At 41.2% G+C, this 25,182-nt stretch overlaps 4 protein-coding genes across 6 annotated transcripts; 1 reads left to right on the top strand and 3 right to left on the bottom strand.

Annotated features, from left to right (window-relative positions):
• Positions 1 to 2,897: 2,897 nt before the first annotated feature.
• On the top strand, positions 2,898 to 5,731 carry dusp23b (dual specificity phosphatase 23b). The gene is made up of 3 exons (XM_047611085.1): positions 2,898 to 3,174; positions 4,098 to 4,377; positions 4,702 to 5,731. Exons 2-3 carry the CDS (start codon positions 4,108 to 4,110, stop codon positions 4,885 to 4,887), a joined length of 456 nt encoding a protein of 151 aa, XP_047467041.1. The 5' UTR covers positions 2,898 to 3,174; positions 4,098 to 4,107; the 3' UTR covers positions 4,888 to 5,731.
• On the bottom strand, positions 4,967 to 15,652 carry LOC125023816 (afadin-like). The gene is made up of 22 exons (XM_047611328.1): positions 15,319 to 15,652; positions 14,305 to 14,497; positions 13,727 to 13,833; positions 13,516 to 13,634; positions 13,327 to 13,412; positions 12,885 to 13,210; positions 12,550 to 12,695; positions 12,190 to 12,284; positions 11,828 to 12,099; positions 11,468 to 11,611; positions 8,676 to 8,874; positions 8,514 to 8,605; positions 8,356 to 8,442; positions 8,221 to 8,286; positions 8,074 to 8,147; positions 7,789 to 7,901; positions 7,579 to 7,707; positions 7,343 to 7,437; positions 5,989 to 7,083; positions 5,761 to 5,860; positions 5,602 to 5,653; positions 4,967 to 5,313 (listed from the first exon to the last, which is right to left on the bottom strand). Exons 1-22 carry the CDS (start codon positions 15,412 to 15,414, stop codon positions 5,220 to 5,222), a joined length of 3,780 nt encoding a protein of 1,259 aa, XP_047467284.1. The 5' UTR covers positions 15,415 to 15,652; the 3' UTR covers positions 4,967 to 5,219.
• A 911-nt stretch (positions 15,653 to 16,563) lies between these two features.
• oct2 (organic cation transporter 2) lies at positions 16,564 to 20,661 on the bottom strand. Its single transcript, XM_047611080.1, has 11 exons — positions 20,130 to 20,661; positions 19,685 to 19,788; positions 19,445 to 19,599; positions 19,179 to 19,347; positions 18,954 to 19,071; positions 18,738 to 18,841; positions 18,410 to 18,624; positions 18,202 to 18,310; positions 17,652 to 17,764; positions 17,460 to 17,559; positions 16,564 to 17,231 (listed from the first exon to the last, which is right to left on the bottom strand). The coding sequence occupies exons 1-11, from the start codon at positions 20,526 to 20,528 to the stop codon at positions 17,183 to 17,185; spliced, it is 1,635 nt and encodes a 544-aa protein (XP_047467036.1). The 5' UTR covers positions 20,529 to 20,661; the 3' UTR covers positions 16,564 to 17,182.
• Positions 20,662 to 21,811: 1,150 nt separating this feature from the next.
• Positions 21,812 to 25,159, bottom strand: selenol (selenoprotein L). Of its 3 annotated transcripts, XM_047611082.1 has the most exons (9): positions 24,316 to 25,159; positions 24,042 to 24,135; positions 23,902 to 23,955; positions 23,752 to 23,797; positions 23,540 to 23,667; positions 23,330 to 23,444; positions 22,534 to 22,656; positions 22,309 to 22,446; positions 21,812 to 22,136 (listed from the first exon to the last, which is right to left on the bottom strand). In XM_047611082.1, exons 1-9 carry the CDS (start codon positions 24,422 to 24,424, stop codon positions 22,029 to 22,031), a joined length of 915 nt encoding a protein of 304 aa, XP_047467038.1. In that variant the 5' UTR covers positions 24,425 to 25,159; the 3' UTR covers positions 21,812 to 22,028. The 3 variants fall into 3 exon arrangements, with proteins under 3 accessions (XP_047467038.1, XP_047467039.1, XP_047467040.1); XM_047611083.1 differs by having other exon boundaries at positions 23,540 to 23,681; positions 24,042 to 24,447; XM_047611084.1 differs by lacking the exons at positions 23,752 to 23,797; positions 23,902 to 23,955; positions 24,042 to 24,135 and having other exon boundaries at positions 23,540 to 23,681.
• Between the last annotated feature and the right edge of the window lie 23 nt (positions 25,160 to 25,182).

Genomic DNA, 25,182 nt, shown 5'->3' with positions numbered 1-25,182 from the left:
ACATTTTTTATTTAAATTTCCCCCACAATTTTCAAGCACAGCCACTCTACCTATTTGGACCTATTCATTATTTTAATAGCTTAACCCCGCGTCCTCATATGAGGACATTAAGTTTTAGATTTTATCGCAGCTTGTTCAGGTTCTTTAATCTGCCATCTAGTGGTAGCAAAGGGTCAATACACTAGTCGGCGTAAAAACATGATTCATTCTACAGACGATCACAGGACATCATTGAATTTTATGGTTGAATCTTATTTATTTATTCTTATTAACGTTTCTAGTTTGATATGACAAATTTAACAAATTTTGCCAATAGCAACGAGCTACAACGTCGCTAATTAGCAAGTTCTCATTTGAGGATGTTTGGCCTTCATTGTTCTGTCTCTGCTCAGCCATGTTCAGGCATTAAAATAAACTATTTGTTTTTGACTTAATGATAATATAAATAATGAAATAATCCCAGTGTCCACATACGAGGACTACTACTTCCTGTTCAAAGATCATGGTTAGTTTTTATACGTCTTAGGTCCTACTGATCCCAAATAAAAGGTTTGGTTAATATTGAATGCAATTCAACATATTTATATGTATGTATTTCTATTTATTTTATTTGTGTGTGCTGATGCGTGCGTCTTCCTTCAGGTGTCTAAAGCAGCGGCCGACCTAATGTCATACTGTGAAGCTCACGCCAAAGAAGACCCTCTGTTATCACCGGTGCCGGCGTCGGAGAACCCGTTCAGGGAGAAGAAGTTCTTCTGTGCCATCCTGTAAAAAAGAAAAACGAAAAAGATAAAAAAAAAAAAAACTCGGCATGGCCCTTCAGCAGTCGGCTCAGTGTGGGACTTTGAACCTGGACGTTCAAAACACGTAGAAATCTTCTAGCGGGGGGTGGGGGTGGGGGGCGACCGTTAATGCCGACCCCCTTTTTGTCGAGCGGCACCGAAAAAAAACGGTGCAAAATTTAAAAAACCACAAGAGTTAACGTGTAACCATTAAAGTGATTGCTTTTTGAGGGGTGTGTGCGGCATGTTGAAGGGGTCTGCGCTTTTAGGGATGATGATGATGATGATGATGATGATGATTCAGAGAAGAAGTGATGGACAACCAGTCAGTCAGTCAGTCAGTCAGTCTACCAAGTCTCCAGGTTGTGATGTGTACAAACTAAAACGAAACAAAACAAACAAAAAAAAAATAGATACAATGAGAATACAGCTGTTTTGTGGTTCTGTTGGGACTTCCAGATGTTCTGTTAATGGTTTGTGGGTGTGTCGAGCGCCGTAGACAACGCGAACACAACTACGCCTACCACCTGATTATTGGAATGTTTTTTAAGTTGTTGTTTATTTTGTGCTTACCCAACTTTACCTAGATATCTTTCTATAACTGTACATGATAACGTCGGCCTCTTTCTCTCTATCTATCTTTCTTTCTTCTTCTTCTTCTTCTTTTTTTTTTTTTTTACACCAAACAGTTAGTGGAAGCTTTTTTAATGGGATGTTTGAAACATTCGACTCTGTGACTCTATTTACGCCTTTTACCTTTCTGAAGATCAGTCTCCGTGTATCGACATCTATCTGGCAAATGTGATGCAGTTTGTCTCCTTCAAGATACAAACCCTCTTTCTACTATTTGTATAAAATGACTAGCAAGTAAAATGTGCTGTGCTGTGAGTTCTGAACGTTTGTGTTTGTATCATTAACTATTGCATGAAATGGACAAAAAAAGAAAAAAAAAAACGCTTTCTCTGCTTTCATGTGTGAAACAAGGGGCAGCCTCGATCTGGAAGTGATGAAGGAATATATATATTAAAAGAAGAATGACTCACGACAGACTCAACAGGGGCGTCTCTCAAATATAAATAACAGTAGCTGCAGCTTTCTGATAATTACGTGATAGGAGGGGCTCGGATTTGTGGATTTCTTTCATGCAGATTGTTTGTAGTTTTTAATCCCTCTGTGCACGACTGGGACTGGTTTCTCTAATTTAATCTCAATCTGCTCACGTAAAACATAATTTAACAGATATTCTTTAGCATATAAACTCTTACGTCTCTACTATAGTTTGAAATAAAGCTTGAACATAAAGAACTCAATGAATGAAAAATCATCACTGTATGTTTATTTCGCAGACCGTGATATTTTTAAAAACATCTTTGTACAGACGTGTCTGTCAGACATGTGCTAAGTAGCCCATAAGGAAAAGACCTAAAATTAAAAATATGATACAATAATTAGATGATAAATTATTTCAGGACACTTTGAGTTGTTTTCAACTTCAGTCTTAATAGATGGAACAAGTTTTAGTTCATTTTTATACATATTTCGTTAGCATTCAGACTTTCAGATCTCTTACAGTTTTAAATAAAGTTTGAAAACTAATTTTATTAAGACAGCTTCTCCATCTTCATGACCAACTCTAAAATTATTTCTAATTTTAGATGTAAAATTAGGAATATTAGATTATAAATGTTGATGATAATAGGTGACATGTAGACTTTTTTATAGTTGGGATAAATAGGAAACTAAATAAGATAAATAAGAACCTGGACTGCTATTGTTGACGGTAAAAACAGACCCAGTGACCTACTCAAAAATAATAAATATAGTGTTACAGTAAACATTAAAGCGTGTTGCCAGGCAACCAGCTAACCTGTATTCACAGACTAATTTTACTTCACCCTGATAGTGCACAACATCAGAATGTCACCCGGGAATAATAATAATAATAATAATAATAATAAATGTTTCATTGACAGCATATCTAAACATACTGAAGACATTTTAGAAATGTAAACTACTGCAAGCCATGAGAGCAGCCTAATTTATAGGATATAACAGTGCTGCAAACGATAGTAAGTCATTCATTAGATTATTTGTTCACCATTTACTAATTGGCAGCGTCGACGAATGACGCTTTTATTTTGAAGGGCTGTTTTTGCACGCGATTACCGTAATGCTTCAAATAAGGGCAAAGTGCAGAAAAAAAACGTGAGCAGCTGGCTCGACTGTGCTCTCCGTAGTGGCTGCCGGCTTTAACGCAGTCTTAAACCCGATAACCTCGGTTATATAAGGCGATGTGCCCCGTTTTACAGTAGTAGTTTGTACCTAAAGGGGAGAGAAAGTGACTGCTAGGTAGCTTGATAACGGACCGTCACTTCCTACCCAAGGAAAAACTGTAAGTAATGTTGTTGATCATTTGTGAGGCATGTATGTGGCTGTAATTAATAATACATATGCAATGAATGTGTTACCATAAGTGTTTTCACTGCATTAAAGTTGCAGTGACTCGTATTACCTATATAGCCGCTAGCGAAGTTGAAGCATTAGCAGGACTCTTAAGTCTCGCACACGCATTTCAATAAGTTCACGCGCCACACTTGACATTTCTCACTCTGAGATACAACTCGCCGCACGCATTAGGAACATAGACTGTAAATATATAAAATATATTAATGATCTATAGGCGGACGAGGCGAAGGCAGGCCGTTCTGTTTGAGTCTTCGACCCATCAACCAATCAGAAAATAGCAGCGACCTATTAGCCAATCGGAAAATAGTATTTCTCGTTGCCAGGTGAAATAGCAGCGCCGTAATGACACCTTCTACAAATGCGCACTTATTTTTTTTTCTTACCCACAGCAAGTCGTAAATAAAGCAATTTATTTGGTTTAAAGGAATTTATAGATTCATATACTAACACATTATCTTCTAAAAAAAAATCTCAATCCATGCAAAGCATTAGCTGCGCATACATACATAACTAACGTTAAGGTAGATCGTGTTTTCTTGTGTAGAAGTAGATGTAGTGTGGTTATGTCTGCAGCGTATTTACACACCCCGTGTCTTATTATATTGAAATGTGTACTGTCGTTAAACTAATCCCTCTGTAAGTCACTGAACCACCTAGCCTAGCAGGTAGTGTTGTAACTATGTTGACAAGACAAACAGATGATCCTGTAGAGTATGTTTACTTTTTAATCTCTCTTAATATTTGCTTTAAAAGACAAAATATCAAAGCCAGGCTAAGTTCGGACTAAGCTCAAGTTTGTATTTATGTTTTTATTCTTAAATAAAACACGTGCTTCCTCTTTTTTTTTAGTTTAGCTGTCATGTCCTCCAGCGCTCCACACAACTTCTCCTGGGTGGATCCAGGTAAGGTGGCCGGACTGGCCATGCCCAGGATGACCTGCGAGTACCAGTACCTGCTGGACAACGGCATCAAGCACCTGGTGTGCCTGTGTGAGAGGAAACCGCCCTACCACGACACCTGCCCGGAGCTGCAGCTTCACCACATCAAGATAGCCGACTTCACTCCTCCGACACCGACTCAGATCGACAGGTTCCTCTCCATCGTGGAGGAGGCCAACTCTAAGGGGGAGGTGAGCATCTGATCGCAGACTTGATGGACGTTTATGCTTGTCAAGTATTCTCAGAACTCTTATGGGGACGAATTCTCACTCACAATCCACAGTCATCACGTTCGGTCGACGTCCATTAAAGCCCCGGATTAGTGGCCGGGAATAAAATTACAAGAACCATTTGCCAGTTTACGAGAAGGCTCAGATAAACCGTCTGCTTGTTATCTTCTCAATTAACAAAGAGCCTTGTTTCCTCCTGATCCCAAACCGTGAGCTCATGACGTTCCAGCGTGCGACCGCAGGATGTCGGGCAGGCAAATTAACGAAGGAATTGTTTGTCTTCAGGGCGCGGCGGTTCACTGCATGCACGGCCACGGGAGGACGGGCACCATGCTCGCCTGCTACCTGGTGAAGACCAGGAAGATGTCGGGGATCGACGCCATCAACGAGATCCGCAGGCTTCGACGAGGTTCGATTGAGACTCAGGAGCAGGAGAAAGCTGTGGTGCAGTTTTATCAGCGCACTAAGTAGCTTTAACAGAGGGGATTAACATCGCGGAGGCAGATGCAGCAAGTTGTGGAGTTTACAATTCATTTAAACATATAAAAAGTGCCTCGGCTAGGAAAATATTTTATTATTCGTGAGAAGGAAAATACAAGAAGTTTAAACACAAAAAAACATGTTTGTCCTGGACGACAAAAATAATAAGCCGAAGTGAAATTACCACAGCATCACCTGTTTAACTAACAATTCTACAGCAGTTTCATACACACTGCCATTAACGTAGTGCTGTACATTTTGTATAACAGTGTTGGCAAGTTATAACATTTCCTTTTTTTTCTTTTTGACGCTTTGAGCTTCGTTCATGCACTGGACGCCAGGGAAAAGAGACGCTGACGCTCCTTGAAAGTGAGCTTCTCAGGAGCCGACAGCCTCCTCGTTTTCTCTCGCTGGTTCCTGCAAATATAAAACCACGACAGCAGTGGAAATACTTGAATAGCATTACTTATGGGGAACCAAAAACAACTGTGCTGTTTTAAAAAAACTGATTTTTTTTTTTTGGGGTGTGGTTCTGTACGTTTCTTTTACTCAGGGATACGCTTGCAAACAGAGCGCGTGCGAAAGGCCATAATTGCTTTCTTGCTGTGCGTGGCTGTGTCATCGCGAGTGGAAGCGCTGCACAAAGAGCTGCCCATTAAAGTGGATTACATTTCAATCTCCATACGCCAAGAACTGTACACTCACTGTTCCGATGCCACGTTGTGACCGTCGTGACTCAGCCCGCTCCGTCTTCCAGCTGCCAAGAATAAGGACGTTTGAAATGAAATGACGAAAACGCAAACTGTGTTAAATAAATGAAAGTGACGGCAAAACATTTACCCTTCTTTCATGTGAATTTATTACCTGTCTTTGCCTCATGCTCCTTTTCAGGGAGATGAGTTCTTGTCGCCTTCTCTACCTCTTTCTGCTCCTTGTTGTCATTTCCAACAGAGCTGCTCTTGTTCTAAAGGGAAAATAAATAAATATATGAAATTATTGTGGCTTTAAATTTAGTTTTTAAGCAGGGGTCTTCAGCGTTTCAGTTATAAATTAAAAGCTCATTTAAAGCTTATTTCCCCGTTAAACCTTCACCTGCGCTCTCGCCTCCAGCTGCTGCAACGTCACCATCATGTCCAAGTCCTCATCTTCCTCCTCGTCTTCTCCTCTCTGCTGAATCTCCTGCAGCCTCCTCTGAAACTGCCACTCCAGGCTGAGCTTGCGTAGCCGCTCGCTCTCCTCCGCCGTGCGCTCCGCTCTGGCCTGGAGCTCTCGCACCTCCCGCCCCAGGAGCTCCACCACCCGGAGCCGCCGCTGCTTCTCCAGCTTCTCCTGGGCCTCCCTCCTCCACGGGTCGGGCAGCTGGCGGGGCTCCCTCGGCCTCTCGGGGCTCCTCGCCTGCTGAGGGGGAGGTTCTTGGAAGGAAACGTGTTTGGTTGGAGTGATGCTCACTTGGGGTTTCACTGCTTGATCTCTCCGCGCGCTGCATCTTTGCTGCTGCTGCTGCTGCGGCTGCAGGAGCGATTTCTTCTTTGTCGCAGCAATGGGACACACATAAATGTGGCTTTGAGGCTTGTGTCCGCCGACTTTAAGAGTTTGGCACTTCCTCGCCGCCAGCACGGACGAGCTCTGCCGGAAGGTGGTGAGTGGAGGGTTTGAGTGCGAGTTCACGGCTCTGGTTATGGGGATGTCGATGCGTATTGGCTGGATGGAGGGTGTGGACGCTGAAAGCTGCGAGAAAGGGGTTCTCCACACACCGGCGCCGCTTGTCCGGCTGCCCCCCCGCTGCTCGTCAGAGAGGATGTCGTGACTGGAAACGCTCGAGCGGATTGGGAAAGACGAGTAGTGGCTCGCTGTTTGCCTCGCACCCTGGTCCGTGAGGGCCCACGTGTTCTGCTTTTCGTCCAGCAGGGGGCCTCCACTGTCCACACACAAGTTCTCCTGTGAGAGGGCTTGGCGCTTGGGAAAGATTATGGAGATTTTTACAGCATTTACCGACAAGTGCAAGTAAATGCAACAAATGATGATGAAAGTTACGTCAGGACATACCATGTAGGTCCTCTTACTGGAGCTCTGAGCATCTAAAGGTCTCCAAGACGCTTTGAATGTTTGCTGAGGTCGACCTGGTTCAGCTGCCTTCTTATCCTGGGATTTAGGGTTGGGAAGTGTCAGGCATTGCCTGTGAAATGACTGAATAGAGACAAAATGTAAATATTTTGTGAAATAAAAGCAGCAGTAGTTTAATTATCGGTATTTTGTTTCTCACATTTTGTACTCTCAAAATGTCCAAAGAACTGTCCGAGCAGATTAATTATATGGGTATTTTTACACTGAAAATGTGGAAAATCTTTTTCGCCGTTGATTCAGTTCCTATCGTTTGTCACCACTAACAACTAAAGTAAAAAAAAAAAACTCGACAAAACGTCAACTAAATGTGGAAAAACCTCACATCGGCGCAGAGATTGGCGCTGGAGACAGAAACGATGTTGTTTCCTCTCACGGCGGGGTCACCGGGTTCATCCCCTTCCTCCAGGCGAAAGTCTGCTGGAATAAGGAGAAGGTAAAAATACTGCAGCTCGCGTAATGACTCACCCTGGAGCTTTTAGCATATTTCACATTGAGGGAATCTGTGCTGCTGCTTGCGCCTGGCAGCAACGAGTGAACCAAAAAACGGGAAGCACTCACTGGTCACGTTGGGGTTGGAGCGATACAGTTGTCTGTTTCTCTGCATTATCTGGTCTTTTTTTCTTTTGCTGCATCCGTGACTGTACAGCCGGTTTGCTTCACTGCTGGACTTAGCATCTCCTCTATCACCTTGAGAAGAAAATTTTAAAAAGATGATGCACTAAAGAGCAGAAAGTGACTATGTTTTGACTAAAAGCGTATTTTTTTTACCTGTAGTTCTGTCTTGTTCGCTCAGCAGAGCTCCCAGGCCGTGGTAGCTCGCTCCAAACTTCGCAACCTCTAAGGTCACAATGGGGCCGGTTTGCATCATGATAGCTGCTGCCCTAAATTAGTGAGCATAGCAAAGAAAATGCATCATTAGTTTGTGGATCGTAAGGACGATGATTTCTTTCAGAAACCACAAGCATCTACCTCAAGTGGCGCAGGATGAAAAGCTCAGAGCTCCGAGAGACTAAAAACATTAACTTTTCCCCCACTATTTATGTACGTAGCTACCTTTCTTGGCCGAATCCAACCAGGCTTTGACCGTCCACACTGATCAGCTGATCCCCAGCCGTTAATCTTCCATTCTGCACACACATGATTTAAGTTGAACAGTGTTTTCTACAAGTTCAGCTGGATCTAACCTGTGTCAGATCTCACCATCTCAGCCGGTCCTCCTCTGACGATAGATTTAATGTAGATGCCGAGGTTTCCCTGGCCTGCTCCCTGTCAAAACAACACGGAGGCTGGTTAATTGGTCGACACGTTTGGGGTGGACTGAATCGAGGCGGTCACCTTGGCTGCCACAATGCTGATCCCCATCCCACTGTTCAAGGGTTTGTTCAGTATGATCGTCTCAATCTCTGGTTGTCTGTGCGCTGCCTGTGGTAGAAGATGCAGTTAAACTTAAATTTTAACACATCTTGCAGAATATAAACAGCGTTTTACTTTACCAGGTACGTCCTCTCCTCAGCAGCAATAGATTCACTGAAGAACACGGTCCAGTCGCCCTTAGGGTTAGGTTGAGATGTCAAAGAGCAGAGACCTGCAAGAAAAAGATGTAATATAATACAAATACGTGACAAAGCTGGGAGCTGAAGGATAAGTTTTTATACCTTTCTGGCAAATTGGCTCCAGAAACTCTCTGAACCCTGCAGGGATTCCTTTCACGGTGTCACAGGAGTATCCTCCCTCCGGCAGCAGGAAAGGCAAGTGGAGGTCGAGGCTCTCCTCCAGCTGGACGTCCCGTCCTTCACTCCGAATCAGGTTATCTGCTGAGGCCGAGGCGGCCGTCACTACGGCATCGATCAAGTCCTGATGACAGACACGGGATTAGACAGCGGAAATATATCAGGAAAAGGTCGGTGTAGGGGATGGGACCAGATCGACGTTCGTCATTTTGTGACAGGGCATCACGAAGGGGACATTTAATTTGCTTGCTGTACAGCACTGAAGATGAGTCTGACCTCTGACCTCCCTGCACAGGTGGAGAAGGACAACATACATAGTGATGTTATAATGCTGATAACGATGAAGCCGCTTGTAAGTTTGCTTTAAATGTTTATGTATGTTGTAGCTCAAAGTAATTCTGAGGTAAGTAATTATTAAGTGATTTCCTTCGTTTTCATTTTGCACATGGTCGCATGAATACACAAGGTGCACACACATAATATTTATTCTTATTGCTATATTCTTAACATTTGTATGTGCAGATTTCTGCTTTTTCTTACAAATTTTTATATTATTGCTACGGTTTATTTGGAATTTGTCCAACATGGATCAATAAAGGTGCATCTTATCTATTATCGCATAAATTCCGCAATATAACTGTATGTTTTAATAATAAATCACACTGGTTTGTGTGCAGTTACGTTGTTAATTCTTGCACCAAAGCGCTACTTTTAGCTGTAGTGAAGTATTACAATGCTATGTTGACTTAGGTACAAAAATTACAACCTGTGCAGTGCCACTGAAAACCAAAGTGACACATTAAAAAAAGAAAAAAAAGTGGTGATTTGTCCTTGTTTCTGTTTTATTTCCCAATTAGATTTGATTTCCTAGTTTTAAGTAGAGATGCTAGTAGTAGACGTTGTACTAGTTGAAGATAGGTGCAGATTTATTTAGAACATAATTTAGATCAACAAATCAGACGTTTTTTTTTAACATCACATGAAATAATAATTAATAATTATTTAAATTAAACAGTAAAAATAAATGTATAATAATAATATTAGCTTTTTCTCTCTTATTTCTAAAGTGCGGTATGGTCGTCATGGTAACACCACGATTCAATTTAGCCTTTTTTCTCCGGCAACAGTGATATTATTAGTAACACAATTATCAGCAGTGGAAACGTATTTTTATTTTCTGCCATAATATAACCAAAACTGCGAATCATTAGAAACAATATCATATTTTAGAAAGCGGTCTATTTAAATTCCCAGTTTCTTAGCCGTTTGTTAGCTTCCTAGCTAGCTAGCTAGTTAGCCGTTTGTTAGCTTCCTAGCTAGATAGCTAAAAACATGTAACGGCCGCCGTGTTTTCTCCTTATATACTAACATTTGTAATTATATTTATATTTTTTTAAAGAGCGAAATCCCTTCTGTCAAATGTTAACTTGACTGAGTGCTTCATTTCCCCTTTTGAACGAACTACTGCTAATGTTAATTTCTTCCATTTTGGGCCTCTGGATTTCCCTCTCCTGCTGTGAACTCCTGTTCTGTTTTGAGAAGAACTTGGAGAACAAGACTGCTTTCTTTACTTAAGCGAGGTAAATATGTTTTTGTCCATTCGCTGCTTTGTTTTGTATTTACAAATGTCCATATTCAGGTAGTAACGTTAGGTCTGTATTTGCCTAAGCTAACGGCATTAAGCCGCTAGCTAAGACTTCCCTCCAGCTCTGTTGTGTTGTGTTTGAGAACTTGTCTCAGCTTAACCTTGTGCTTGTGTGCTGTTAATTTAAGGTTTTACTTTTGTTAACTACCTCGTGACACATCATTCTGTATTAAGCAGTATGTGTGAATGGATTGCTTCGAAAAGATGAGTTAATATCTGTATTAATGTTAACATCTGATCCTCAACAAACTTTTTCAAAAAAACAAAAACAAAATCCAGTGTCCTCAAATATTTTTCCAAGCAGCTGTATATTAGGTAGCCTCGTGAAAGCTACCATAGGAAAACACAGCAGTCCTGCATTAAATCTTACACTTTAATATAAATAAATAGTCCAGGAAACTGGAGTCTCTGAAATGTAATCAATGCCTCCATCAACACAAGACTACGAATTATAGCGGTAAGGCTAAGGATACACATAATAATAAATTTAAATACACATTGTTGTTTGCTCTATGCTTTCATGCAGTTAATACTGATACAATGTGGACTGGAATGTTTTAATATTACTGACTGACTAAGGTTTGTGGCACATGGGCTAATGCCCATTTACAGAATAATTACCCTGTCTCGTCTTGGACTAGACACACCACACCTCACAGTCAGCATACGCAGCAATGTTTCACTCAATAGCAATAGAGTATTGTGACAACTCACTTTACTATCCTTCATATATTATTTATTAACACATTCCTCATTAATTATTCATACTACTAACTCCACAGCTGACCTCCTGCCATGCAGAAAAAACTCTCCCAATAAACCTTGAGCTTATATCTATTATTAAAATCAAATTAAGAATGAGAATGGTCATTATTGTCATCGCAGGACACGTGTTGTATAGTGTAATGAGATTTTGTTCCAGCTATTATCACATAAGACTGTGGTACACATGAGTTGACTCGTTGAGATTTAGGTTGGCAGTAGTATTAGGTGGATTTTTGCAAGCTATCCTCCTCTCTTACATGACTTTGCTGGAATTGGTGGAGGGTAATAGTCGACTGAAAGTACTCACAGGGGGGATGTGAGGCTCATTGGTTGCATAGAGGTAGCCGGCTAGCAGCGTCTGCAGCTGCAGCGAGTTCAGCTTGAAACAGGTACTCTGGATGTCCTTCGCGTCTTGCATTGAGTACTTTTTCATTTTCAGGAGGGTGGTTGCCTAGAAACAACCAAATGAAATGAATGCTCTGATGCTTTAAATGAAACCAGAGGGCTCAAAAAAATGAATTGGCTTGTAAGAAGTTCTTACAGCAGTATTTTAGGTGGAAATCTGGAGGTAGAAATCTTTGTGTTATTATTATAATTCAGAGCAAAAGTGCAGCTCAAGTGCCGTTTTTTACCAGTATTCAGATATGGAGAGAAGGTATGGGTATACCTGGATGATGTGTCCGAGGTGACAGTCGGCAGCCAGCTCCAGGCCCTGCCTCTCCGCCCAGGCTTCGATGGCGGTGAGCCTCTGGCGGAAAGAAGCTCCCCAGTAGTGTGAGCGCAGGCCTGGAGCGCCGGCCTCCGGGCTCATGAGCTTGTTGAAGAGCCAGGTGCTGATGAAATGGAAGAGCTGGGAGAAGAGCTGGATGGTGAGGGCAGGGTTAACCCGACAGCGGCGCAACAGAGACATGGCGTTCATCAAGGTGTTGAGCACCATCTCTGTAACAGCAGCATAAAAGAAAATCATCTTTTCAAGAGAGGACTGAGTAATATCAATTGTAGCTGTACTATTTATAATGAGACATTTACCTATACCAGCTGGCAACGCACCATGTTGCTCAGGATCAATCAGAAAAGTTGGCAGATGTTTCTTTAACTCGTTCTGTAGACACTGTAGCAGGTAGCTTCAGGGAATAAATAAAAATGAAACATCTCTCTGTGAATTGTGCATCAAATGAATTAGAGTTAAAATACACAATTCTCTTGTTTTCTTGTAATGTAAACAGATGTGAAGATTTCTGCAGTTGCACTCTTACACATGCACTTATGTGAGTGAATTATTACTGTGAATACTGCGTATAGGGCAGTATTTACAAAGTAGGAAGAAGGTTGAAGAAGTCACGTAGTGTTGCATTCGTGCATGTTTCAGGAGAATGTTGTGGTCTGTACCTGTAGGCTCTGTGCACCAGGTGAGACAGGTTCAGCTGACTCTGCTGCGTGAGTGGGCTGAGGTCTCTGTCATTCTTCAGGAAGTTTAGCAGCTCGGAGGAGTTGGACATCCAGAAGGCGAGAGCTCCAGCGATGGTCTTCTGCCTCTGGAAAGGCAAATAAATTAATGTAAACCCACATAGAAACACCTGCACCTATGATTTTAACATGGCAGCATGTCATATTGTGATGGTGAAATATAGCTTCATTTAAAGATTAAATGTTTATAAATGAGGCCATTTGATAAATTCTGCCTTTGCAGACCTAGAATATCTAAAAGTTTTTTATGGACTTGCCTCGATGACCGTCCCTGTCATGGCCACCATTTTGTTTGTGATTGAGGCTACTCTGTGTGCGTCTCCCGAGGGTTGAGAGCCTCGGCCGTAATGGTGTCGCAGGGCAAACCGGCCCGCGGCGTAAAGGACGTATGCAGGTGAGAGCTTGAAATGGACTGTGGAGCTGTTGGTGTAATTTATGACTGCGGACAGGAAGGGATCCTCGGCTGAAATGTAAAAGACGCCAGCAGGGGGCAGGAGGACATTGTGAGAGGGAGATGGAGAGGCACTAACGTAAAGGAAATACAGTTGTGGAAGCAATTTGTGTTTGAGTTTTATACTCACAACTATCACAGAATGTAACTCCAACTGGTAATCCAGGTTGATCTGAGAATAAAATATGTTTTTATCACACAGTCTTTTTTGAGTGGAGGTTAAATATTGTCCGTGTAAGATCACTTACCTGCAGCAGTTGGCATCTGTTGTCTTTTACGCGTTTCAAAATGAGACAAATAAATGCTGTTGTTGTTCAGTGGGTTGTCATTTGACCTGGATATTAATTTGAAAGGAGAGAGTGGTATTCAGATGGTTATGCACAGTATATCAGTATATACCTGCCATCAGTAAAAAGCAAACAATGACAAATTTTTACCTGTTCTCTTCCTCTGAAACCTTGTCAGCTGCATTAGTGTTGTTCTTCTCTTTCTTTCCTTTTCTTGATAGCGTCCTCTTAAAGTTTTGGATCACACCTCCTTTCTCTTGACTGTTTTTCTTCAATGACCAACACATAAACAAAGCATAGATATCAATATCAGATGGCTCATTATTTCATAATTCAGACATGTAGCATGTTTGAGGGTCACCTGCGAACTGTCCTTGTCCTTCTTGAGCACAAAACGTCCTTCTCTGTTGTCTGAGCTCCAGTTTAATTGTACGACTAAAGGCCTCTCATCCAGATCTAATTTGCGTTCTGACAAACAAAAAACACTTAGAAATAATGGAAGCATATTCATTCATATTCATTCAAAAAAAACACGACTGAGTGAACACAGCTTTCACTGCATGCTGCGCAGAACAGACAGACAAAAAAATCTGTGGATATTTTTAATTCTTCATTATGTTTTATAAACGAGACGTGCAACTACAGCTGTTTTCAATATCAAATAAACCTTAAAAATAATTTCAGTTCCATGATTCATCTATAAAATGTCAGAAAATGTCACATTGTCCTACATATTTTTTTCATCCTAGCAACAGATTAACTATCACATTAAAATGAAACAAGAAATCTTCCAAATTTAGAGTCTGAAAGCAGCATTTTGCTTCAAAAAAACATAAATTATCAAAATCAAAGTTTATTATCAACATCGTCACACCAAAGAGGCAGACAGACTCTTTTCTTCACCTGTATTCTGTTGAATACAGGCGAAGTACTGCTTACCTTTACTTTTATGGATCTCAAACAGAGAATAACTAGTAGTCAGCATTTTCATATCAGGCCTGAATTTCTCGGAAAGAGTTTCGATGACCTCGCGAGTTGCAGAGTTGCTGCAAACGCGCAGGCACTTTGTGGCCACGTTGTCTCCAACATGATCCTCCAGGTAGAAGCGCATCACGCCGTGAAACTCAAGCTTCTGCAAGAAAACACACGTGTTAATGTTTAGACTCTTTAGACAGACTATTTAGGAGTTTAAAAACCTTTTCCCTGAGAAAAGACTGTAAGAGAAAACTTCAAATCTGAACTTAAAACCAGTTGATGCTGAGAGATAAATAGTATGTACTTGAGGGTTAATAGGAAACTAAACCTCAGTCAAGAAGCTAAATATATTCCATTCATGACATAGATTGCTGCTTAAAACCTGCCTGATTATTTAATTAGAAGTAGTCATCAATCAACGACAATGAATTTTGTCATTTTTTAAAAGTGGCGTGATGAAGATGATGCTTTAGTAGACGTAATTACTTCATTATGTGTAAAATAATTATTATTTTGTCGCAATGAACATAGGCCACAATCACAATCAACTAATGGTGTAATAAATTCTCTGTTTATGAGATTTAACAATTTTTGTGTTTAAAGTTTACACAGCCACTATGTGTTAGAGCTTTGTCGTCCTGTAAATGTTGTCACTGTTATATGATATGGGTAAAGTTCTTATTTGGTGAATAATATTTTTGTTTGTGTTGAAATATATTATCAAGATATGAGATAAAGTTTATATAAAACATTAAATCAGACGTGGCATAAACTCTCATTATTGTTTGATATGAAAAGTCAAGAACATGGCGAGAACTTGAAAAAGAATCAGATATCTTCCTAAAATTAGATAAACAGCACATCCTGCAGAGGACATTACAGCTATTCAATGTATTTGGATTTGTAACTATTATAAATATTAATTGGTAATTAAAACAATCATCTCAAAATCTTGATGTGTGGTTGCAGAAGACTCACCTCATCAGGTTGGGTAATTTCAAACAGGTCCAGTCTGTTGTTGTTCCACTGTTGGATGATTTTGGCTAATTTCTCTCGTTTCTCCTCCTCTGGCATTTTTTTTTTTTTTTTTTTTTTTAATAACAACCAGCTCTAAGTTGTAAATCTAACCAGCTCTGCCACTGAAACAGGAGAGGTGTATTCTGTGCCAGAAACGTTCTCATGAGTTGCCTGACATCTATCAATAGACCCCACCTCTTTTTCAATAAACTCTTTATCCTCTGCAGTGAGTTTTAAAAAAAAAATTGCCACATCCTCATACCCTCTTGAAGCCCCCACACCCCTCTGACCTCGTTTAACAGGTCAGTGGCTCTTTGTTATGCATGAAAAACAGTTTCCTGATCTTAAATCTGACAATCGGCATCCAAATAGACAACTTATTTTAGATATTTCCAGCCATTTTTATCAGCAAAAGTGCAAAGTTTGACAGTTTATTGTGTATTTTAACAATAATCCAGAAGACATCATGTGATGCCGACTGTGTGCATCGCTCCCAGGGACCTTTTCACAGTCACCATGAGAGATTTTCATCCTCCGTTTCGCAGCGACACGGATATTTACGCTTGAGGGAATCCCACTTCTCATGCATACCAGTGATTTTCAGCGCAATTTATGGTTACATGTCTTCCCATTCAGTCAGCGGTATGTATGTGGGGCAGCTTTTGTTGTCTGCGGCGACGCTTCCCCGGGTAAACTTACAATGGGACAAAGGCCTTAACAAAAAAACAACCCTCAATTAAATATACAGTAAAGGCAAACGAAAACTAAACAATCAAGGGTATTGTAGTCTGGATGTTGGAACATACACAGAAGATCTGTTAGTTGGAAAAACATTATAGTTTCTACTATAAGAATTCATTGAAGAAACAGATGAAAGGCTGCATCAGCATGATTCAAACCCATTTTTGGTTTGCACTTCAGAAGTCAGAGTGCATAGTAGTTTGTGAATGTTAGTTTGAATCACAGTAAAGTGGAACTCTCATGTTCATCCTAACAAAGGAAAAGCTTCGTCAGTAGATCAGTGTAGTCCATTGATGTGTTTTTGATAGTTTTTAGTCAATAGCAATGCTCCATGCCACAGGAATAATCAGTATCAGACTCCTTACATAGGATTTGTTGACACCACATATATCCTTTAAGAGACCAAGCACCCCAAGCTGGTTAGCTGATGGTGAATGTGACCTTAGTTTTAGTGGCCTTAGTTTTAGCTCGTTCAGGAAAGAGATCACTCTGACTGGCGTTAACCAAAAAAGAAACGGGAGTGATTAAGTCAAATGTCCACGAGACGACTCATCTTGTGTTTCATCTTCATCTCTCAAATACTAGACCAACTGATCAACATGAGCCGGGAGAGGTCTACGCAATGGTCTGCAGTTCTTCCCCCTTTTGAATGATAATGATAAAAAGAAGAATGGTAAAAAAAAAAAAAAAGCCATCAATTTCCTTCTAATTTCTTTAATGTGAGCTTTGGACATATTGTGTCAGGTAACAGACAAATATTTAAAGCAAAGGTTAATCGCTGTTTTAAGAAATCTGAGTGTTGTAAGTCCCGTCACCCTTATTGCCATTAGTGGATGGTGATGTTAATTCATCAGTTATAAATAATGTTAATGCCCGAAAATTAGCGTCGCTGCACCCTCTTAGTTTTATCTCTTCAGAGTGCAAAACTCTATAAACACTCAATAATAATGTAACTCAAGGCTGCATAACCCATAAACAACTGGTTATAAATCTAATGAGCAGACTCCAACAAGACGTGATGTTAAAACACAGAACTGCAGGAAATAATCCACCAATGTCGCTGCTCTTCAGAGCTTCAGTGTCTTCATATTATCACGCTGTGTCCTTGCGTTTTCCTTGATTTTCCTTTCCTCCTGTCAGAAAACACAAAAAAAACACACCTTAAGAATTCAAGCATGAATCTTTTTGTTGCAATTCACTCTTTGTAAATTTAGAGTCACAAGTCCTTGACTTACAGATGCCTGTCACATCACAGCTTTCACAGTTTCTCTCCTTTCAGTTCAGTCACTAAGCAGCTATTCCCGAACACTTCTAGTACTTTTCCCTTGCGCCATGTTTTGTAGGTCATTTTCATAATTTACCTTCCCAGATTCTCAACGTCCTCCACGGTCTCTGGCAGGACGACTCCACTCATCTCGGGCAACATCATCACCAGGGCACTGTACACCACGGACATCACACCTTAAACCAATATACACACACATCTTCATCTCAGAGGGCAAGTCATACATTTTAAGTTGGCATGTTTGAATAGTTAAGTAGATCAAATTTACCGTAAACCAAAAGAGGCAGCTCCTTCCAGATGTTGGCCAGTCTGTAGAGCAGGAATGGAGCCACAATGGCTCCAATGTCACTCGCCGATGAACACACTGACACACCTAAGTTTCTGTGAGGAATTAAAAAGCAGAAATTAAGTAAAAACTGCAATTTTATCTCACTTTTCCTTCTTGATTATGTTGCGTCTACAGTAAACATAAATTAATGCAAAACTCAAAGCCAGAATGACTCTAAACACTCTACTAGAACGAGCTAACCCATGCGCAACATCAAAGCTAAAATCCTCACAATTAGACATATTTACCATCTGAGTTTACATCAATGATCCACAAGGGAAATTAGTTGGTCATGATGGCTTAATTGTTACAAAAAGATGAGCTGTTCTACAGGTGGATAGAGTAGCTCAGGTCATTTCAAATAGTTGCTTCTCGCTTGGATTTCACTTAACTTTAATTATGCACTGATAGACACATTATTCATCGCTTCGTCGTTCTCTTTCACAGCACAGAAAATCCAAACCCCTATCAACGCTACATGGTTTCACACCTCAGAGTTGTTGGATACATCTCTGTGTTTGCAAAGTTCACAGTCTCAAGTCCAACCGAAACAGCGAGCCTCCCGATGATCGCGATCGACTTTTTCAACCAGGCAAAATCTGTAGTTTCAACAGAATGAAAACAGGGCTGAAGCAGACGCATCATCAAGCATCATCGAGGAATTTTTCTTAATGGTTTAATGGTTCAACGATACCTACCTCTGGACACAAAGGGAACCACGAGGCAGGCGATACCAGCAGTGAAGTTAGTGATGGCCATCAGGGAGCGCCGGCCGACTCTGTCGACCACCAGATAGAAGATGAGCCCGGTGGGAAGCTCCACTACAGCGGAGATTAAGAAATCCAAGAAGAGGTCGTCGCCTGTGATTCCCAGCCGCAGGACCAGGCCTTGAAACACAACAGTGCTTGTGAACCTGCACCAGAGGAATAGAGAGTGAAATTTATACCGCAGTTTCCCCTCCAGGAACAATCAATAGGATGTGTTAGTGTCGTTTAGTATAAAATGACCGAATAAAATCCGACTTACCAGGCGTAGGTTAAAATGAGTGTGTTTTTTCTCATGTTTGGTGTCCTCAACAGATCCATAATGGACACAGGATGCACTTCTTTCTTTTCCTCCAGGAGACTTGCCTGAAAATTAAAAGAACAAAACAAAAATAAACACTCAGTCTGATCTGGAGGACCAATTTTCCAGAATCTACATTTGCAAAATCGCGGTTTCTAATCAAGAAGAATCAAGTACCTCCTGGAGATTATGTGGTAAACATCTCCCATTACATTTTGCAATGTCGGCAGCAATTTTCATGGCCTCTTTTGTTCTCTTCTGTGAGATCAGCCAGCGTGCAGATTCAGGAACAAGCCTTTAAAAAAACAGACACACTTTGTATTGGACTGGGTATCAGGTTCAAAGCGCGCATAAAGACTGAAGCTAAAGGAGGCGTATTTGGGGATTGTCGTGTATTCATACCAGTGGTATGAGATGAACAGCATACAAGGAAGACTCATGGCCAGCTGCAGAGACCTCCAAGAGATCAGAAAGTAAGCCAGGCCAGGGAGGATGACCATGCCGGTGGAGTAGAATGTCCGACCGACCATGGAAACAAATTTCCTGTTGCCTGATCCGAAGAATTCGATCACTATGTGAAAGAAGACAGTATGTTTAGGTAGATCAATCTCTTCAGCATATAGTTTATTGACTTGACTAATGACTGATACAAACTTGTTTGAACGTACCGAGCACATAACTGGCCGTCCACGCTCCCTTTCCCCAAAAGCCTTGTAAGAATCGAAAGACGAGCAGCAGCGGGTACCATGGAGACAGCGCGACACCTATGCCTGAAATACTCAGGCCAACCATCGACACAATGAAACATGGCTTTCTGCCAAACCTGTGAAAAGGCCACGTGTATTTATCACTTAACAAAATAGTTAGCGAAGAGAAAATTTGTGTTTTTTTTTGGTTAAATAACAAACCTGTCAGCCACATAGCCAGTGACAAATGAGCCGACAAAAAATCCACTTGCCAGCAGAACCTGATTCAAATCAGCGAGCCAGGATTTCTCACAGACCAATGAAAACTGGAGAATAAATGTCATCGAAAAGCCACATTAGCACACTGAAATAACTCGATTAAGGTACACAAATTAAAAAGAAAAAGATTATTAAAGGAGCAAGAGAAAACTTTTCTACCCAGGGCAGAGCATTTCTTATATGAATGTCTTTGTTAAATCTCACTGTAACGCCGTTTGTTTGTGTTATTTTTAGCTGTAGGGCGACTGGGGTCGTGTTGCACAACTTAACGATTTCTGTCCCCAGAAGATAAATTTCTGAATTTTATGGTCTGTGATGAAGAAACTTTACGGCCTCACATTTCAGACCTCTAACAATGTTTGTGTCGTTAGAATGAAGGATGTCCTACCTCAGAAACAATAGTTGTGTGGCTGTTCTCAAAAACCCACCCGATGTCACAACGGACCGGCTGGGTCTCGTTAGAAGTCAGCCACCAGTCGATCTCAACGCACTTGTTTTGGCTTTTGCTCCAGTCCACGGCAAATCTCTGACAGCGGCTGAAAGATGCCGGCTCCTCAGCGTGGGGAACGGTCGCGACTCGCACCTCAACCTCTGTCCAGCCACATTCCTCCTGGAGTCGCTCAGTCCCTGGACTTAAGCACCAGTGATCCGGAGTGTTACCCAAGAAAACCACTCCGACGAGCACAAAAGCAAAAAATACGCACGGAAATGAACCGAGTGTGACAATCTTCTTCTGGAAAGGTCCAAAGTCTCCGACGTGTTCTATGAGTTTGTCTGCGTTCGCCATCTCGTTGGTTATTTAAAAGCCGGTTATGAAATGTGGATTCCTTTCAAGCAGCTCCGCTCTGAGACTGTCCGAGAAGAGTAGCATTTTTTAAAGTGACGAGTTGGGCCCCCGAGCGTTGATCAAAGTCCCTCTTACTTTCACACTTGAGTTTACTAGTCAGCTGTTCAGGGAATTGAGGAGCCTTATGGTGGACCTTAAAAGTGCAGCATTTTCATAAATTCACTGCCTGCAATTTACGTGCCCAGATTACAAAACTCCAGGGGTCATGGTTTCTCATTCACTCTCTCTACACCGTCCGTTTTCCATCCAATAAAAGAACTTAAGTCTTAACATTTTTTGCTTCCAACATCCTTTACTACATTTACAGAATTTACCAAATGCAACTTCCGGATTATAATATCTCAAAAAAGTCAATGAAATGTTGTACATGTGTTCGCCAGAGGAGGAATCCTAATCCTCTTCTGTGATTTATAACAGGATACCTAGAAAATGAATAGCACTCCCATCAGCCATAACCCTACTTTGTGTTAGCAAGCTAACACACATGATGATAACATCTAAACATCAGCACATTGCAGATGTTAGCAATAATTAATTCTTTTCCTCTCGACCCAGGAGCCCAAATACTTTGATGCACAACATTCGTTTGTTCCAGCGTGTCCTGCTTATTTTAAATTAGTGATTATTGTGGTGAACCAGTTTGTAAATGTTTGAAAGAGTAACAACAGTGCAGGCGGCTAAAAAATGTTGAGCCACATTCTTGTGCCACATTCACAGCTCATATACATTAAACTTTATTTGATTTGTGTGTCTTCCTTTGTACATCAGGCGTCTTGGGCTGATACCAAAGCCCCGTCTTGTCTCGTGTCTAGAGCTGCACTGATGAGTCACTTAATTGATTCGTCGGTCTGCAGATAATTGCAGGTGGATTCAGTTGATATTTCCAGTTTTAACTTTTGAAAACCTTGCACCAGTGTTATTAGTACTTTTTGGACTGGACAAAATAATAAGAACACCTGCAAAAGACAGATATAAGAAGACCACGTCAACACTTTTAAAGGATTCACAGAGGGAGCTTGTTTTTTTAGTTGAGTTGAGTTTAGATTATTTGCTTGTTTGTTGCCATTACTGAGCATTATACCACACTTTTAAATTGAGTTGGTCTTGTCTACAGTGTTACTCAATAGGAACTAAATTACACCATGTAACACAGCGCCATTGCTTCAACCTAAGTAAAATACAATACTCTTAAGACATACTGCAAACACACTTATGTTTGTAATTTGATTTTTATTACAAAGTGAGTTTAATCAGTTTAATAAACCTTTAAGACCTTTAAAAATCTCCAAATGCGTGTTGTATTTGTGGTTCCTCATATGCGTAAACCCGCATATTAAAAATAATTAACAACATTTACCAGGTGTAACAGCTAAATGAATCAGCTGATATCACCTGTTTCTGCTCTGTCTTTAATTAACCTCTGCTGAAAGAGTTTAATTTTCACTCTGCAGATAAAATGTCCTCCACCGTGGGTCGGTCTATCGGACTCTGGCAGCAGTGAGAGAACAGCACCTTTCCATGTTCGTCCAAAACAAAGTCACCTCCCAGCTGAAACAAAAACAGAGAAGACAGTAACAGGTACTTTAATTGTTATTTGAGACTTAACGTTCTTTCTTCATGGGACAAAATATGCGGTTTTAATGCGTCAATAGCTGAAATACCTGAACATCTTGCATACTTTTACACATGCACTTTATTCTCACTGTTTGCTCCTTCGCACCTGAAACATGTCGTCTTGAATCGTCGGAAGATTTCGTGGAAACTCCATGTTGTCTGCTACGTATTCAGCGTAGAGCAGCATGTTGCCGAAGTTTAACACTTTCTTCAGAGACGCTCCGAGGCCGAATGCTGCGTACATCTAGGACGCCCGACGGAGAATTTCTTTATTTATCAAGTCACACACATAACGAAAGAGCGAATCTGCCACCTGGTGTTGACCCCTGACCTTTCTGTCGGCGTCCAGCAGCATGTCGTACCGACAGCCTGTGCCCTGTAGCCAGTGTGAAGCTCCCTCATGACAACCAAATGACACAACCACCACTTGTATTGAGTGTGCATCCAGGGAAGTCTGCAAAATATATAAATGAAAATTAAATATAAAAATATAACACATATGATTAGTAGAGAGGTGTTCTGGACCTTAGTGTGTTGTTGGTCTTGGCTGCTAAGTCAAAAATGTTCTAAGATGGTGTAATTGTCTGGCACTTAAAGTCATTTTAAGTCTTACAATAATAAAGGTGTCTCATATGGAAAAATGAGCCACAGAAACCAACACTAGGCTGTAAACACGTTTATTTCTGCTGTAGAATTGGACATTTTTAAGAAGTATCTATTCTTAGCTTATTTCTTCTTTTTTTTCTTTGTTTTTACACCACTTTACCAGCAATTATGTGGACGTGACTGACTGAAAAGTGCCAAGATGTTTTAGATGTTGATTTTAGAGAGTATCCTTTCATATGATCTTTGATATACATGGATTCCTGAGCGTGACCTCTGCTGAACTCTAAAGTCCCTGTGTCTGCAGACTGAATCAAATCACTGACTTTCATGTGATCATTAACAGGACATCTCTTCCAAGAGCAGCATTTAAGTGACCTCGTTTTCACTGCATGCAAATATAATGACTGTTTCCACCAGCAGACACACAGCAGACGGGGTTGTAGGTTAAAAATGTGAGCAGCACAGGTGGACAAGATGTTTTATTGAAGTCTTATTTGGACGAGCGTGCGGTTGGTATTCACCTGGTTCTTCTCCAGATCTTTAATATGTAGCCGACACAGCAGGCAGGAGAACTGACGGATCAACACCAGCAAGGTCTTCTTACCTCTCCGAAGATATTTCTCCAGCGTCACTGTTCTGTGAAGAAACAGAGGAACAGAAGAAAATAGCACAGAACTGTCAAAGATGTTTAGCCATAGGCCATAAAAGAAAAAGGCTTTAATCAAACTCACTCTGCGGTTCTGGCATCGACGAGAGGCGTGTCTGGTGAAATACATTTTGACCGATGGTCCCCGTCCAGTGTTTTCACACTCAGTTGTAACTCATCGTCCAAACGCTGGAGAAAGGCGTCCCACTGCACCTGTGTTACATTGGCTGCAGTCGGTAAATATAAGAGGGTTTCGGGCAGTAGCAGGAGTTTCTTATTTTGCTTTCAATAACTCACTTCTAGCTGATGAAAACCCTGAACGGCTTCCCGCAAAGCAGCACAGCTGAAACATGGAGTGGCATAGTTTTATTTGAGTTCACGGAGGCTGTTCATGGATGATTACACATATTTGAATGTTAAGAGGCCAAACTATTAAGAGAAGCCTACTGATTGTTTCGTCGCCATAGATCCTCTGCATCTCTTTTCCTCGTTACAGAGAGGCTGGGAAATAAAATAAAAAGCTAAATGTAAAGCTGACTGCTTTTACAGTTAGATGCTGTTTATGTGCTGAATCTACTGCCCACAACCTGCTGTACAAAGCTGCGGCTGCTTCGATCAGACCCAGCAGACACTGTTTTTCCTCTATCCGGATTTTCCGCCTGATAAAGTCCTGACGTGAACCTGTGCGACACAAAGTGCATGAAGTTAGCGTGTGACAGTGTTTATAGGTTTAATCGTAATGCGTAATGATTGACAGGCCTCCTGCTGCCGCCACTCGTGGTAGGAACCGACAGTAAATCGCAGGCCGTCTGCGTGTCTATTTTTAAGCACACTTGTCTGGCCTTGTAAAACGCTGCCTACCTTCCCCGCTCTCCCTCTCGGCGAGGTCCAGCAGAGCTTTTCCTCTCTGGACAAAAGCCGCGAGGGCTTTAGCACGAGAAGCCGCAGTCGACTCTACTCCTTCAGCCATTTCATGTTCCAATGTAAACTTGCTGTAGTTTCACGAGATATGCGTCGTCCGGAGCGACAACAACCCCAGCTTTCTCTCAAAGTCCAGACTGGGCACATTTAGCCACTAAAGATTTGCCTTTGAAGCTCAGTTCAAAGGGGCACTCGACTGATTCTACTCACGGTCATCAGTTGACAAGAAGTCTGTGAAAACATTTCTATAATGTTCCCTGTGTGGGTACGCAGGAGCTTTGTGAAGTCTGAGAATGGGCTTTGATGCATTTTATAATAAAAAGGCTACAAACTGAAGCCTTGCATTTAAAAACATAGGAAGACTCAAACACTCTTATTTAGGAGGAAAGGTAATTATGGGAAGGACTTCCTCACTCAAGAGAGAGTCCTGATGTTTTAATCAGGTGTAAAAACGTGGCTTAATGAGACATTTACTGCAGATTTGGACTTTCACTTTTTTTGGACAAATTCAGCATAGTGCTGCATCTATGAAGTTGCGTCGTTGTGTTTTAATGTCTCTAGTTGGATTTATCTGAGGCCTAGAAAACAGATTTGTTTTGTAGAGTCATGGGAAAGGAATTAATCTGTTACTTTGGATCTAAACAGTGATATCAGAATCTTTTACTTCCTAAAAAACTGTCCCACAGTGGAGAAAGTGTGTCAGTAAGAATAAAAATTAACTGTGAATAAGTTTTGGGGGATGTAGCAGTTTTGCTTCTTGTGTCATGTGCTTTCGTTGCGTAATCACTGAACTAGTTCATTTTCTGA

This window comes from Mugil cephalus, chromosome 17 (assembly GCF_022458985.1).
Source record: "Mugil cephalus isolate CIBA_MC_2020 chromosome 17, CIBA_Mcephalus_1.1, whole genome shotgun sequence".
NCBI lineage: Eukaryota > Metazoa > Chordata > Actinopteri > Mugiliformes > Mugilidae > Mugil > Mugil cephalus.
Note: the sequence above shows the minus strand (reverse complement) of the source record. Positions and strands in the feature narration are given on the sequence as shown.

Excerpts from the sequence above, each read along its gene's own strand:
- dusp23b (XM_047611085.1), top strand. The coding sequence starts at position 4,108 with ATGTCCTCCAGCGCTCCACACAACTTCTCCTGGGTGGATCCAGGTAAG. Across the intron at positions 4,378-4,701 it reads AGGCCAACTCTAAGGGGGAG|GGCGCGGCGGTTCACTGCAT; the intron begins GTGAGCATCTGA and ends GTTTGTCTTCAG.
- LOC125023816 (XM_047611328.1), bottom strand. The coding sequence starts at position 15,414 with ATGCCAGAGGAGGAGAAACGAGAGAAATTAGCCAAAATCATCCAACAG. Across the intron at positions 8,443-8,513 it reads CTGAGGAGAGGACGTACCTG|GCAGCGCACAGACAACCAGA; the intron begins GTAAAGTAAAAC and ends CTTCTACCACAG. Across the intron at positions 5,861-5,988 it reads AGCTGGAGGCGAGAGCGCAG|AACAAGAGCAGCTCTGTTGG; the intron begins GTGAAGGTTTAA and ends TTTTCCCTTTAG.
- oct2 (XM_047611080.1), bottom strand. The coding sequence starts at position 20,528 with ATGGCGAACGCAGACAAACTCATAGAACACGTCGGAGACTTTGGACCT. Across the intron at positions 19,600-19,684 it reads ACTGGCTATGTGGCTGACAG|GTTTGGCAGAAAGCCATGTT; the intron begins GTTTGTTATTTA and ends GCCTTTTCACAG. Across the intron at positions 17,232-17,459 it reads GACGTTGAGAATCTGGGAAG|GAGGAAAGGAAAATCAAGGA; the intron begins GTAAATTATGAA and ends GTTTTCTGACAG.
- selenol (XM_047611082.1), bottom strand. The coding sequence starts at position 24,424 with ATGGCTGAAGGAGTAGAGTCGACTGCGGCTTCTCGTGCTAAAGCCCTC. Across the intron at positions 23,668-23,751 it reads AGGGTTTTCATCAGCTAGAA|GTGCAGTGGGACGCCTTTCT; the intron begins GTGAGTTATTGA and ends AATGTAACACAG. Across the intron at positions 22,657-23,329 it reads AAGATCTGGAGAAGAACCAG|ACTTCCCTGGATGCACACTC; the intron begins GTGAATACCAAC and ends TATATTTTGCAG.